The sequence below is a fragment of the Sphaerodactylus townsendi genome, linkage group LG06 (genome assembly GCF_021028975.2).
Source record: "Sphaerodactylus townsendi isolate TG3544 linkage group LG06, MPM_Stown_v2.3, whole genome shotgun sequence".
Classification (NCBI taxonomy): Eukaryota; Metazoa; Chordata; class Lepidosauria; order Squamata; family Sphaerodactylidae; genus Sphaerodactylus; species Sphaerodactylus townsendi.
In genome coordinates, this window is record NC_059430.1 from 115,587,434 (window position 1) to 115,602,085 (window position 14,652).

Here is a 14,652-nt window from a genome sequence, read left to right on the forward strand (position 1 = left end):
CCTTTTTGGGATTGCAGGCACTTTTTGGAATTTTGAGGCAGGGTGGCGGGTGCCACTACAAAATGGTTGTCAGAAGAGGCGGAGCTGAGCACAAAATGGCTGCCACAGAGGTGGAGCCAAGCATGAGGGGAAGATGGGTGGGGAAAACACACACACACCAAAGCCCAAGGGGGAATAACATGCATGCAGAAGATGACCAGTGGGGAAGAGAGAGGATAACACACACACACACGTTGACCCCTTCCGCACATGCAGAATAATCCACTTTCAATGCTTTTTGCAGCTGGATTTTACTGCGGAATAGCAAAATCCAGTTGCAAACAATTGTGAAAGTGGATTGAAAGTGCATTATTCTGCATGTGCGGAAGGGGCCATTGGGAAGATGACTAAAAGTGAAAAGGGATGTTCCGGTGCTTCCTAGCTTCCACCGCCTCCCAGCTGATTGGCAGGTCCTGTTTACAGGATCGTAGATCCTTTTCCAGTGTGGCACAGCCACGTGAAAAAGCCCCCTTATTTGTATGCAGGCAGTCAGGCATTAGTTCTGCCTTCCGAGTGGCTCCACCTACTTTCCAGAAGCACATGGTAGGTGCCTGGGAGCTACCTGCAGGAGCCATGTTGGGAGACCTGCCCTATAGTGCCAACAAAGCCCAGCCCTTTCCCTGATGCTGCCTCCCAGCACTGGTATTCAGAGGTTTGCTGCTTTTGGAGATGGAGGCTGTCTTCGGTCGCCCTGTCTGGGAGCCATCGATGGAATTCTCTTCCATAAATCCGTCTGATCCCTTCTAAAACCATCAGGATGATGGCGGGAAGGTAATAATCCCAAGAAAGCAGAAGATGCCCATTCCCTGCATTTTCTTTGCTTTAGCTGCAAATCAGACCAAAGATTCCCCCTGGCCCAGCATCCAGTGTCCAACAATGGGCAGCCAGATGTCCCTGGATATTTAGCGTCCGAACATGATGTAAGTGATGCTCTTTGCTTGTCTTGACCCCCACATCTGCTGTTGAGGGATTTTTTTTAAATTTCTGCACATGGGAGATTCAGTTCAGCCATCATGGCTAATATCCATGGTTGCACTTCTCCATATGTTGGTCTGAAACTTCTTTACAAAAATAAAAGCTATCCATCTGAGCTGGGAGTCATCACTCTGCGTGGCTGCTGATTCCAATATCCTTTTGTTGGCCCTGAATGCACTTTCAAGTCAGTTTCGCCAACAGTAGTATTATACAGTATTATGCAGAAAGGAGAAATTCCTTCTCTGGCACTCTGGAGTAGTTGCAAGTCATGAGAGGGATCAAGAAGCAGGTAACCGGTTCATAATTTGAACCTCAAGCAGAGCGAATTGAAGAAGAAGAAGAAGAGAAGAAGAAGAAGAGAAGAAGAGAAGGAGGAGTTTGGATTTATATCCCCCTTTCTCTCCTATAGGAGACTCAAAAGGGCTTACAATCTCCTTGCCCTTCCTCCCTCACAACAAACACCCTGTGAGGTGGGTGGGGCTGAGAGAGCTCCGAAGAGCTGTGACTAGCCCAAGGTCACCCAGCTGGCATGTGTAGGAGTGCACAGGCTAATCTGAATTCCCCAGATAAGCCTCCACAACTCAAGCGGCAGAGCTGGGAATAAAACCCGGTTCCTCCAGATCAGAGTGCACCTGCTCTTAGCCACTACGCCACTGCTGCTCCACAAGGAACAACTTGTGATGACAGTCCAGCCCTCACTCTGCTTTGACTGAAACGAACTGTTGCTTTAGAACAGGGGTAGCCAACCTATGGCACCTCAGATGTTCATGGACTACAATTCCCATCAGTCCCTGCCAGAGTTGGCCATGCCAGCGTTGTGCCAAAGTTGGACACCATTGCTCTAGAATCTTAAGTATGCAAATTCAGTGTAAATACGGTCACACGTGAGGGCCAATTCTGGACCTTCTGTCGGGCTGAGTAATTCCATCTGCGAGAAAAGGGAAGGAGTCTCCTTGTGGAGGAGCCCTCTCATAGCAGGGTAGCAGCAGTACGGGCTGCCTTGGAGCTCCAGGAAAAACAGCCCTAGGTTGCTCCACTTCTGGTACTGCTTAGGGTGTGATACTATAGTCCACAAATATTCTCTTCCAGGTGGTCGCTGAAAGGCTCTTCTCCTCACCTCAATCTCCAGCTCCCCAGAGGGCTGAACTGAAGAGAAGCACAAAGAAACAAGGCCTGACTCTCTTCCGAACACGCTGGCAGGGGGTGATGGGAATTGTAGTCCATGAACATCTGGGGTGCCATAGCTTGGCCGCCCCTGCTTTAGAATATAGGACCATGAATACATGAAGCTGCCTTACACGGAATCAGGCCGTTGTCCAATCCAAATCGGTATTGTCTGCTCCGACGGGCAGCATCAGGGTCTCAGGACTGCTGAGATCTTTCTCATGACTGTTTTGACTGGAGATGACGGGGGATTGGACCTGGGATCTTCTGCATGCCAAGCCGATGCTGTGCCACTGAGCCACAGGCCGTTCCCTGACGGCCTGTCTCCCTCCCCAAGAAGTATCTGCTCCTATCTCTGGGAAACCAGGCTGTTCCATTCACTCTCCTTCCCCCCCTCGGCTGAGTTTAATGTCTTGAAATTCTGTTTGGTTCCCCCTGCGCCTTTAAGGCACATGAGCCCATGTACGCCCGGACAAATCACCAGAGTTGCATGGGTGTATGCAATAAACCATGATTTTCTTTTACTCCACCCAGACCTACAGAATGACAACTGTAGGCGGGAGCCACAAAACGCTGGCAGCAGGGCAGAGAGAGTGGGTGCAAGCCCTCCATTCCCTTCCATATACCTGATAATGGGGATGATGCTTGAACTAGAAACACCTTAGTTGCCATTTCCCCCCCCCTCCCAATATTATGGAGAAATGTCCCTTGAAAACTGTTACGACTATTGGTTTTTGACAGGAAAGCTGCTCAAGTTGCAACATTCAAAAAGATAGGGATCGATGCCAGCGTGGTGTAGTGGTTAAGAGCAGGAGGATTCTAAGCTGCAGAACCAGGTTTGATTCCCCACATAAGTGGCAGAGGCTTATCTGGTGAACCAGATGTGTTTCTGCACTCCTGCATTCCTGCTGGGTGATCTTGGGCTAGTCACAGATCTCCGGAACTCTCTCAGCCCCACCAACCTCACAAGGTGTCTGTTGTGGGGAGAGGAAGGGAAGGGAGCTTGTAAGCCACCTTGAGTCTCCTTGCAGGAGAGAAAGATGAGGTATAAATCCAAACTCTTCTTCTTATCTTGTAAATTGAAGCTCATGCCTCTTGTTAAAGGCCCCTCATTTGTGCATGATGAAATCAGCGTTGGCTGCCTTGACGTGTTGGGAGGTGTAGCCAGATCTGTGGTAGGTGCCCAAACATCAACGGATTGGAACCGTGGAGGGTTCTCTGGTGTCTAGGGCAGAGTCCAGCCTGTGAGTTTGCTCGCACTACATTCGGTTGCTGGGCTGCAGCGGTTGTGTGAATTTCAGTGGCGCGGGCCTCTGTGGGAACAAGCTGGGCCGGAGGGATGGACAGTCACAGCTGTGAGCATTGCCTAGGTGGTGCCAGGCATTAGAGAGGGGTCATGTCTGGCAAAGAACAGGGTGCTTTTGTTGGCCAGACCCATTTGTCACTGTGTCTTCCCTTTCGCCATTGTCCTGCCTTCTGCACTTTTTTTCAAATGTCTTCCTGTCTTTCGGAGCAGCTAAGTTTCTGCTGATCTTCCCCAGACTGTGTCCCATTTCAGTCATTCTGAACTCCGGTGCCTTTGCATTTATAAGCTGGCCGCTGAACTCTGGCAACCTTCCTTCCTTGTCCGCATGCCAGGGTCTCGTTCCTTGTCACAATTAACCAAAGTGCTCCGCCAACTAAATTCCGCTTGCCCCTCTGAGAAGCCAGATGCCAACTGCTCAGGAGTTGCGTAACTAGTTAGCGCGCCCAGGGGATCAGCTTTGGAGAGGCAAAACTGACAAGGGAAATAGCGATGAAGGGATTCTGGATCCTGGAAATCTTGTGAGTCTTTAAGATGCCACTGGATTGGCTCTTCTAGTGCAGGCCAACATGGGTACCCAACCCATTAGGGTTGTGTGCATTCTCCCAAATTGGGGTGCTGTGTGGTTTCCGGGCTGTATGGCCGTGTTCTAGCAGCATTCTCTCCTGACGTTTCGCCTGCATCTGTGGCTGGCATCTTCACATGATCCTCTGAAGATGCCAGCCACAGATGCAGGCGAAACGTCAGGAGAGAATGCTGCTAGAACACGGCCATACACCCCGGAAACCACACAGCACCCCAGTGATTCCGGCCGTGAAAGCCTTCGACAATACATTCTCCCAAATTGTTTATTGTGGAATTTGTGCAGTGAAATTTGATGAGCTGAACTTTCTAAACAGAGATAAACTTGGCGTTCTCAGCTTGGAGCATGTGAAATGTTTTGCAATACGCTCTACCTGTGCATGCTTGGAAAAGAACATGGCGGGGAGGGGGGGCTTGAATTTCATCTCACCCTGGTCTTTTTCAGACTTCCTCACTTCTTTGAGCTTTTCATTGATACATACTCGCCAGCGTGGTGTAGTGGTTAAGAGCAGGTGGACTCTAATCTGGACGACTGGGTTTGATTCCCCACTCCTCCAAATGAGTGGTGGACACTTATCTGGTGAACTGGATTTGTTTCCTGGCTCCTCCACATGAAGCCTGCTGGGTAACCTTGGGCCAGTCATCGTTCTCTCAGAACTCTCTCAGTCCCTCCTACCTTACAAGGTATCTGTTGTGGGGAGATGAAGGGATTTTTGTTCTCTATATCGGATGGAATCAGGTAGAATTGATAGGACCTGCTCAACCGCCATCAGTTGACACATCAAGCAAGCGGCATTTAGTTGGCCATCAGTTGACACAAAGCCTCCGAGTTGACCCCTCAGTCCATAGATCAGTGATGGCGAACCTTTTCAAGACCAAGTGCCCAAATTGAAACCCCAAACCCACTTATTTATCGCAAAGTGCCAACATGGCAATTTAACCTGAATACTGAGGTTTTAGTTTAGAAAAACGGTTGGCTCTGAAGCATGCATTACTTGGGAGTAAGCTTCATGGTAATCAGTGGCTTTGCTTTGAAGCAACCGTGCAACTCTTCCAACAGGTGAATCACGACCTTAGCAAGCCCCATTGTCAGCAAACCAGATTACTCCCAGGTAAAGAATCGCGCTTTAGTTCTTCGCATGAAAACCAGTGGGGTTTAACACCACTTAACAGGGTTACCTACACTGCCTCCCCAAAACTAGGGCTGATTCTGCATGGGCCAAAAAACAGCAGTGTGAAAACGGTGTGAAAATGGTGTAAAAGGGTTTAAAATGGTGTAAAAGGGTTTATACTGTTTTCACACTATTTTCACACCGCTGTTTTTGGCCCATGCAGAATCAGCTTAGGTTTAATGCTAATAATCGAGCCCAGCGGCCCAGGCCAGCCTAGATATATGGGGGGGGGGGGGGACTCTGTTTGCGCGTGCCCACAGAGAGGGCTCTGAGTGCCACCTTTGGCACCGTGCCATAGGTTCGCCATCACTGCCATAGATGGAACTGTCAGTCCAAAGTATATGCACAGTTCCAATAAGTTTCCTGAGGATGTCTCCTCAAAGACTAAGATTTAAGCTGGTTGTGCTTGGGAGGTCAAGTCCAGCTGTCGTCTAGCGAGGGTTGTGAACTTCTTATAGGTGGATCGTTTCTCAGTGGGCATTCAAGATGTTAGTTCACTGAGAATCCCTGGCATCGGAGATTTGATGTACCTTAAACCGCTGGTGCCAGAGATTCTTCCTCTGGGATTTGAAAAGGCTCACGAGAACTTTCAACATTTATTTGAAAAGCTTCCAAATCCTCACTCAGCCTGTAGGAGGGGAATCTTATAGCCTGTCTGTAAGCAAGTTGCCAGCTCCCCATTGGCCTATACCAGTGGCTCTCAACCTTCCTAATGCCGCGACCCTTTAACACAGTTCCTCATGTTGTGGTGACCCCCAACCCTAACATTTATCCATTTTACAGATGGAGAACACTGATGCAGAGAGTCTTAGGCGACCCCTGTGAAAGGGTCGTTCGAGCCCCAAACGGGTTGCGACCTACAGGTTGAGAACCACTGGCCTATACCAGGGGTCTGCAACCTGCGGCTCTCCAGATGTTTATGGACTACAATTCCCATCAGCCCATGCCAATTTAATTGCAAAGGAGTTAAACCAAAACCAATAGGCCATGCTGGCAGGGGCTGATGGGATTTGTAGTTCATGAACATCTGGAGAGCCGCAGGTTGCAGACCCCTGGCCTATACCCTTCTTGTAGCATGGGCGGTTTGTGGTTCCTCTTTCCTTCCTCTGCTGGAATCCATGCCGGTTTGATCTGGAGCTGCAAGAACTCTGCAGTTAACTGGTGGTCTCCACCTCGTATTGCCAAGGTTCCTGGGGATGTGTCTCTACCTTCTGCCATGGCGACTTGTAACTTCTAGTTTTCTTGGACTGCTGGCTCTTCTCCAATCTAGCCTTAACTAGCCTAAAAACAATACAACTCTGCTTGGGTTGACACACTGCTGTATCAGTCACAGGAGAGAGAAAAACTCTTTTAAAAGCCCCTTCTTTATCCTTTAACTTTACTACTAGTTAGATCCCACAGTTCATGCCACCATGTGGTGAGCTTTGAGACTCTTATGGTTGAGGAAAGTGGCATTCAAATCCAAACTCTTCTTTTTCTTCTTTGGAGTATTTGACATTCTTCTTACATCAGGGGTCCCTCAACATCAATGGGACCCACCGTTCCTCCCCCTTAGGAGAGTTTTAAATTACAGGGTTTTTGCTGGACGCCGTTTTATTGCATTAATTGCTGTTTTAACGGATCTTATGTTTTTATAGCTATAGTTCGTGGAGCCTGTGCTATTTATTTTGTAATTGTGGGCCCTGATTTAATGCTTCATGTTTTATATTATGTTGTTCACAGCCTGGAGCCCTTCAGGGATCGGGCGGTATAGAAATTGAAATAATAAATAAATTAATAAAATAAATTTATTCACTTGTTTTATTTATTATTGGGTTTGGGTTTGGCTATATTTTGTGGGGAAATTCTGGCGTTGTACATCGCCCAGAGCCCTCAGGGGATAGGGCAGTATATAAATTTGAATTAAAATAATAAATAAATAAAATAGATTCATTGAAAATGTTTATGGTCTGTCTTTTCCTCCTGTAGCAGGATTTCCAAGGTAGTGAACATCATACAAAAATCAATGCAAAAGCACAAAATGATTCACTTTAATAGCTGACAATTGACACACACACCCCTCACCACAAACAGCCAGTTTTGCACATTAAAAAATCCTGTAAAACACACCAATACTGCACTTATTGGAGATGGGTCAAATCCACAGCATTTATTTTAAGAGATGTACATCAGAGGTGGGATCCAGCAGGTTCTCACAGGTTCCCGAGTAGGTTACTAATTATTTGTGTTTGCCGAGAAGGGGTTACTAATTGGTGATTTTGCCATGTGATTTTTGCCTTAGTTACGCCCCTCCTCTCAGCAGTAGCGCGCAGAACTTGAAGCAGTCTAGCAGGAGGTGCACCCGGCGGCGCGGGCAGCCTGTGCCCATGCGTGCATCTGTTTCCCACTCCAAGGACTGGTACAGCGAGCTGACTGTGTCCTTGCCACAGCCCCGCCCAGGAATGCCCCGCCCCCGTCATGCCCGGCCACGCCCCCGTCATGCCCTGCCCAGCCCCACTGGTGCTACGCCATAGTTTGAATCCCACCACCATGGGAACCTGTTACTAAAATTTTTGGATCCCATCACTGATGTACATCTCCTAAAATCTTCCATAAGAAGGCAACAGGCCAGAGCCATAGGCTTAGGAAGGATCTTCTTTAAAAGGATGGTTTTAAACCATCAGCAGGATAGCAATAAAGAGGAAGCCAGACAGACTCCCCTTAAAAGAATACAAAAGGCTGTCACCTGGTCCCGAAATTGTTTACGACTTTGCGTTAGATCACGCACAACGGTCTGGATTAGATCTGGAAGCTCACAACTGATGCAAGAGAGAGGAAATGGGAGTGAGATGCTCCTAGCACAGGGGTAGGGAACCTGCGGCTCTCCAGATGTTCAGGAACTACAATTCCCATCAGCCTCTATCAGCATGGCCAATTGACCATGCTGGTAGGGGCTGATGGGAATTGTAGTTCCTGAACATCTGGAGAGCCGCAGGTTCCCTACCTCTGTCCTAGCAGCTTGACCTTAGCAACAACTCAACCCCTTGGAGCAGCAATGGCGTAGGGGTTAAGAGCAGGTGTACTCTAATCTAGAGGTTTGATTCCCCGCTCTGCTGCTTGAGTTGTGGAGGCTTATCTGGGGAATTCAGATTAGCCTGTGCACTCCAACACACGCCAGCTGGGTGACCTTGGGCTGGTCACAGCTCTACAGAGCTCTCTCAGCCCCATGTACCTCACAGGGTGTTTGTTGTGTGGGGGGGAAGGGTAAAGAGTTTGTAAGCCCCTTTGAGTCTCCTATAGGAGAGAAAGGGGGAGGGATATAAACCCAACTCCTCCTCCTCTTCTTGATTGACCCAGCTGTGGTTTCCAAACACTCTTCATTGGCAGCTCTGTGTACCATGCGTTATAGTAATCTAATCTGGACACCACTCAAGTACTTGTAACCTGGGCCAGATCCCTCCTGTCTTGGAAGGGATGCTGCAAATGCGGGAGCCAAAACTGGTATCCCTAGCCATAGCTGCCCACCTTGACCACCCAGCAGCATCTCCAAGGTGTGGCTGTACAACTCTATCCACCTTGCACGCTTCACTGCCTTGTGGACCCTGATTTTTTTTTAGGAAAGGCGTCCTAAAAATGTTTTAAATAAGTAAATCCCCATCATTTTTGCCTGACAAAAAGCAGCTCCATCTTATTCAGTTGACTTTTACATAGATCACCTACAGCAGTGATGGCGAACCTTTGGCACTCTAGATGTTATGGACTACAATTCCCAGCATCCCCTGCCAGCATGGCCAATTGGCCATGCTGGCAGGGGATGCTGGGAATTGTAGTCCATAACATCTGGAGTGCCAAAGGTTTGCCACCACGGCCCTACATTCTTACAGATAGCTAGTCACAGTTCTCTCTAAGCTCTCTCAGCCCTACCTGGATGGCCACTAACCTGGATAGCTTTAAAAAGGACAGATTTATGGAGAAGTCGATTTATGGCTACCAATCTTGATCCTCTTTTATCTCAGATTGCAAATGCCTTAACAGACCAGGTGCTCAGGAGCAACAGCCGCAGAAGGCCATTGCTTTCACATCCTGCCTGTGAGCTCCCAAAGGCACCTGGTGGGCCACTGCGAGTAGCAGAGAGCTGGACTAGATGGACTCTGGTCTGATCCAGCAGGCTTGTTCTTATGTTCTTATCTCACAAGGTGTCTGTTGTGGGGAGAGGAAAGGATCTTGTAAGCCACCTTGAGTCTCCTTACAGGAGAGAGGTGGGGTATAAATCCAAACTCTTCTGCTCCTTATCAGGCCCTATAAGTGGAGAGCCCAGGGGTTGAACCCACGGCCTTCCTCTACCACTGAGCTGCGTCTCCCCTCCTAGTTAGCGAAGCAACTGCCTCATCTCGCCTGCAGGTTGGCTACCTGTAGGGGGTGATGGTAGAAGATGTCGTTGCCTATTAAAGAACGTCTGACATTATGTAACATCCCCCTCCCACCAAAGCCCAGCACTCCTTGGTATGTCATACTTGTGATGTTGGATTACGGGCGAGGCTTATTTTCAATTGCATGGACGCAAATCCCACTAGCTTATGCACAAAAAGCAGGGGGCTTCCATGCACCTTGTAATGGGGTGCACCTCTAGCTGTGGAGCACAGTCTCTTGTGGGGTCAGGCTGAATGAAGCACCTGCCTTTTTCATCCCAGCCCTACCTTGGCTCAGAGTGGAAAGGGGGGGGGGGAGGCTCCCCAGCCCCTAGATGCGCCTTCTGCTCACAGTAGTCCCCTGTAGGGTCTCTTCTGCCTTGCAGTTGTAGCAAAATGTACACAGGGCCAAAAGTCGGGGGTGGGGGGGCAGTTAGAAGAGAAGACCAGGCAGAGAGCACGGCCTGCCTCCACGGAGGGGGGGGGGGGATCTCCTCGAGGGGAAACAACACGCGGTCTTTCCTAACTCTCAGAAAAGGGAGGTGGTCGGTTCGCTTTGCAAGATTTCGGGGGGGGGAGGGGAGAAGAAAAGCCGACCTCCTGGGACTCCGGCGTGCTGTCTTCACGGGGGCGGGCGGGTGCCAAGAGCCACGAGGAGGCAGAGTGTCGCGCCCCCCTCCTCCATTGTTGGGAAGGAGATGGGAAGCCTCGATATAATAAATGGCTGGGTAGGGAGCCATCAATTGGGGGGGGGGGGCGAGATGGCCGGCTGCGCACACAGAAGCCTCTTTGTGCGCGCCTTTCCAGCTGCCCCTTTGTTTCCTGGCTTGGGCACATTCCCCCCCCCCCCCGTCTTGCACCCCTTTGCACCAAACCGAGGGGAAGCGGGTGTCTCTCCGACCGCCCCCGTGCACCCCCAAGCCCCGTGCACCCTCCTATTGTTGCAAAGCACCGATCGATCCCCATATTTCCCCCCCTCCCCCTCCGAGCGCGCCCCCGCCAGCCAACCAGCCGCCGCTGCCGCCCCCCCGCTCCCAGTTCCCGATCGGCTGGCTGGGGAGGAGGAGGAGGAGGAAGGAGGCCGGGCCGTCCTCGAAGGGGCCGGGCCGGAGCGGATCGGGTGGCGGCGGCGGCGGCGTCGGGCTCCCTCCCCTATTGTCCCCGCTCGGCCCGGGACTGGCTCGGGCGGCCGCCGGGGCGCGCTGGCATCGCGGCGCCATGGTGGTGAGTGCAGAGGGACCTCCGGGGTGGGGCGGGGGGGGAGGAGGATGGAGGGGGGGTTCTCCCTCTGATGATGCGGGGGGGGGGGGAATCTCCTCGCTTTGGAAAGGGGTGAGAGGAGCGGCTCGGGCGGGGCGGCTCCGGCGCCTCTCCCCAGGCATGCACCTGTTACCATCGAAACCCAGATCAGGCGCCCCATCAACAAAACCCCGCCCTGTGGGGGTGGGGAGCGGGAAAGGTGGCCTGGCCAGCACCCCCCTCCCCAACATTATTCTCCACCATGCTATCTATAAGCGTGGAGGGAGCACCATATGGGATTGCTTGAATTCCTATTGCTCTCACTCTAACCAGTTCCTCCTGTTAAGATCCCCCCCTCCCCGATTTGCAATTAGTACGGGGGGGGGGTCGAATAGGGAGCCGGTCCTTGAGCCCCCCGGTCGCTCTTTCAATTCCTGGTTCCTCCTTTCTGTGTTCCTGTTGTTGTTGTTCCTGGTTTGGGATTAGAGCCTGCTAAAGCCTGAAACTCAAAAGATCTGGTGGAACAAAACGCTTGGCTGCCCCAGAAACGCGCCCAGCGCTTTGGCACCGGACTCGGATTCCTCGACACTAAAGAGGGGTGGAAAGAAGGGACCGGTATCTCTCCCCCCAGCCCCATGGGGGGGGGGGGGTTATCCTTCCTCCATTGTAACGATCGGATCCCCCCCACTCTTCTCAGTCATCTTTCTGTAGATCAGTACCAAGCTGCTTCAGCAACCTCAGCTATGGGGGTAGCAGAATTCATGGCACAGATGGGTGGACAACCAAGAGAGGGGTGAAAACCCCATGTCAGGAAGAGAGCAGTAAAGAGTCTGGGGGCAAGGTCAGGAAGGATCTGGAGAAGAAGAGGTTTGGATTTATACGCCCCTTTCTCTCCTGTAAGGAGTCTCGAAGTGGCTTACAAACTCCTTCCCTTCCTCTCCTGGCAATTGACACCTGGTGAGGTAGGTGAGGCTGAGAGAGTTCTGAGAGAACTGGGACGGGCCCAAGGTCACCCAGCAGGCCTCGTGTGGAGGAGCGGGGAAACAAACCAGGTTCTCCAGATTAGAGTCCGCTTTCTCTTAACCGCTACACCAGGCAAGCTCTCCGCTCCTCCACATGATTATATCCATCCCTTGCCTGAGGCAAATGTTGTCTATTCTTCTCCATGGTGGCATCTCTTGTCAAAGCTAGGAATAAACTGTCCTTATTAATTCAAAGTAAATAGAGGCCCCTATAGGCTTTGTTGGGGCTGAGTTGCCCTTCCTGAGTCAGACCACAACTAGATTTGAAGAAGAGGAGGAATTTGGATTCATAACCCGCCTCTCTCTGCTGTAGGGAGAGCGGCCTACAGACTCCTTTCCCTTCCTCTCCCTACAACAGACGTCTTCTGAGCCAGGTGGGGCTGAGAGAGTCCTGAGAGAACTGTGACTGGCCCAGGTTCACCCAGCAGGCCTCAAGGTGGAGGAGTGGGGAAACAAATCCAGTTCACCGGATAAAAGTCTGCCGCTCATGTGGAGGAGTAGGGAATCGAACCGGTTCTCCAGATTAGCGTCCACCACTCTTAACCACTTCACCACACTGGCACCACATTCTACACCCCTTGCCTTAGCAAGGAGTACAGATCTAGTATCGTGTTCAGAAGTTACCTGGACGTGGACTTCTTGCCAGGATTTTAGTGTGAAGCTGTCTGTCAGGTGAATTAGAGCAGGGGTCTGCAACCTGTGGCTCTCCAGATGTTCATGGACTACAATTCCCATCAGTATGGCCAGTTGGCCATGCTGGCAGGGGCTGATGGGAATTGTAGTCCATGAACATCTGGAGAGCCACTGAATTAGAGGAACCAGGATGAGAAAACGGCTCTGCAGCCCCAGGGCAGTAGACAGAGAAAGCCTTGACCCCATCAGACTTTGAGGCCATGGTTTTGTGTACCAAGGGTTGTTCCCAATAGTTCTCCTTTACCAGTTGGTTTGCCCACCCAAATCAGCTTTCTCTGATGGCCAAAAGAGATGCAAAATACACAGTTTTAAAGAGAGGGGGTTTACTTCCTTTGGCAGGAACACATTTGTTCCGCCATCACCTCTGGTCAAATAGGTTTTGCAGGATTTTGAGACAGCGGGTTGGAACCAGATTACATTTTCCAGGGTCGAAAGGCAGCGGCCTCCCACCCTTCTGCAGCCTCCGGATCTCTCCGAAGTACTACTTCCGAGGAACAGGAGTGGGGCAGCAAGCGGGCAGTTGGGGGCGTGCAGAAGGAGAGAGGGTTATGGGTGGAAATCACACCTCTCCTTCTGCTAGCGGGAAATTTAGTCTGGATCCAACCCACTATGAAAACCTACCAGACCTGTTTGCCAGAGCAGGATGAGTGTATATGGCCGTCAGCAGAGAACTTTCTCTCTTCAACCTCCTTCCGTACTCTGGAGGGAACAAAAGAGTCTAGCTTTTAATTGGGAGTAGTATTTAAACCGCTGCAGGGCCTGGGCTGCCATGACGATTGTTCTTTCATTTTTGGGAACGGCAGAGTTTTCCTCAGCTAGTCTGCTGGCTTTGAATGCTTATAAGGTCACCCTTTTGAAACTAATGAGGCCTTTCTTCTTTAAATCTCATTGGGAAATGGGAGATTTATGGGAGAAAGGTCATGTTTCCCATTGGCTCCCAAGACAGAAATGAAAACCCAGAAATGCGAACGATGTGAACAGGTTTTCTAGCAATGTTTTCTTAAGGATGGCCTAATTACGTTCCTCCTTTTGCCTTCCCGACTTTCTTGTAAGGTGGGCTAGGCAGAGCGAGAGGTAGGGAGAGAGAGAATATGGCTGGCTCATCCAGAAAGGGTCTTTATTCAGGTCTTGGATGGGAGATTGTCAAGGGGAAGTCCCCAAAGGCCGGTGATGGCAAACCACTTCTGAACATCCCTTGCCTTGAAGTGCTGCAGGGTTGCTGTAAGTTGGTTGCAACTTGACAACACTTTCCAGGACAGCAGTGGCGTAATGGTTAAGAGCAGGTGCACTCTAATCTGGAGGAACCGGGTTTGATTTCCCGCTCTGCCGCTTGAGCTGTGGAGGCTTATCTGGGGAATTCAGATTAGCCTGTATACTCCAACACACGCCAGCTGGGTGACGTTGGGCTCGCCACAGTTCTTCTGAGCTCTCTCAGCCCCACCTACCTCACAGGGTGTTTGTTGTGAGGGGGGAAGGGAAAGGAGTTTGTAAGCTCCTTTGAGTCTCCTACAGGAGAGAAAGTGGGGATATAAATCCAACTCTTCCTCCTCCTCCTCCTCCTCCTCCTTCTCCTCCTCCTTCTCCTTCTCCTCCTCCTCCTCCTCCTCCTCCTCCTTCTTCTTCTTCTTCTTCTTCTTCTTCTTCTTCTTCTTCTTCTTCTTCTTCTTCTTCTTCTTCTTCTTCTTCTTCTTCTTCTTCTTCTTCTTCTCCTCCTCCTCCTCCTCCTCCTCCTCCTCCTCCTCCTCCTCCTCCTCCTCCTCCTCCTCCACCACCACCACCACATCTGGCAAAGAAACGGTCTCCCTTCCAGGACCCAAGGGGCCTAGTGATGCTACTCTATCTTATGGTAACCTCAAGGCTAGATGACTGTGACACACTCAACATAGGTCTGCCCTTGGAGACAGTGCAGAAGCTACGATTGGCTCAAAACACAACTGTTGTAGGAGGGGCGAAGCGTTAGGTGCGTGCAATCCCTCCCCCAAATCTTTGATCAGTTGCTGTTTCCAGTTCAAGGCATTTTAAACCTTGATTTAATTTAACGGTAATTTAAACCTTGAAAGCACTTCAGGACCCCT

General features: G+C 50.7%; 1 protein-coding gene across 2 annotated transcripts in view; it reads left to right on the top strand.

Annotated features, from left to right (window-relative positions):
* Positions 1–10,682: 10,682 nt before the first annotated feature.
* Positions 10,683–14,652, top strand: part of ARHGAP33 (Rho GTPase activating protein 33) — a 65,023-nt gene continuing 61,053 nt past the window's right edge. For both annotated transcript variants that reach the window (XM_048500861.1, XM_048500862.1), the window contains exon 1: positions 10,683–10,847. In XM_048500861.1, the coding sequence (XP_048356818.1) occupies positions 10,842–10,847 (6 nt within the window). In that variant the 5' untranslated portion in view covers positions 10,683–10,841. The remainder of the gene's footprint in view (positions 10,848–14,652) is intronic.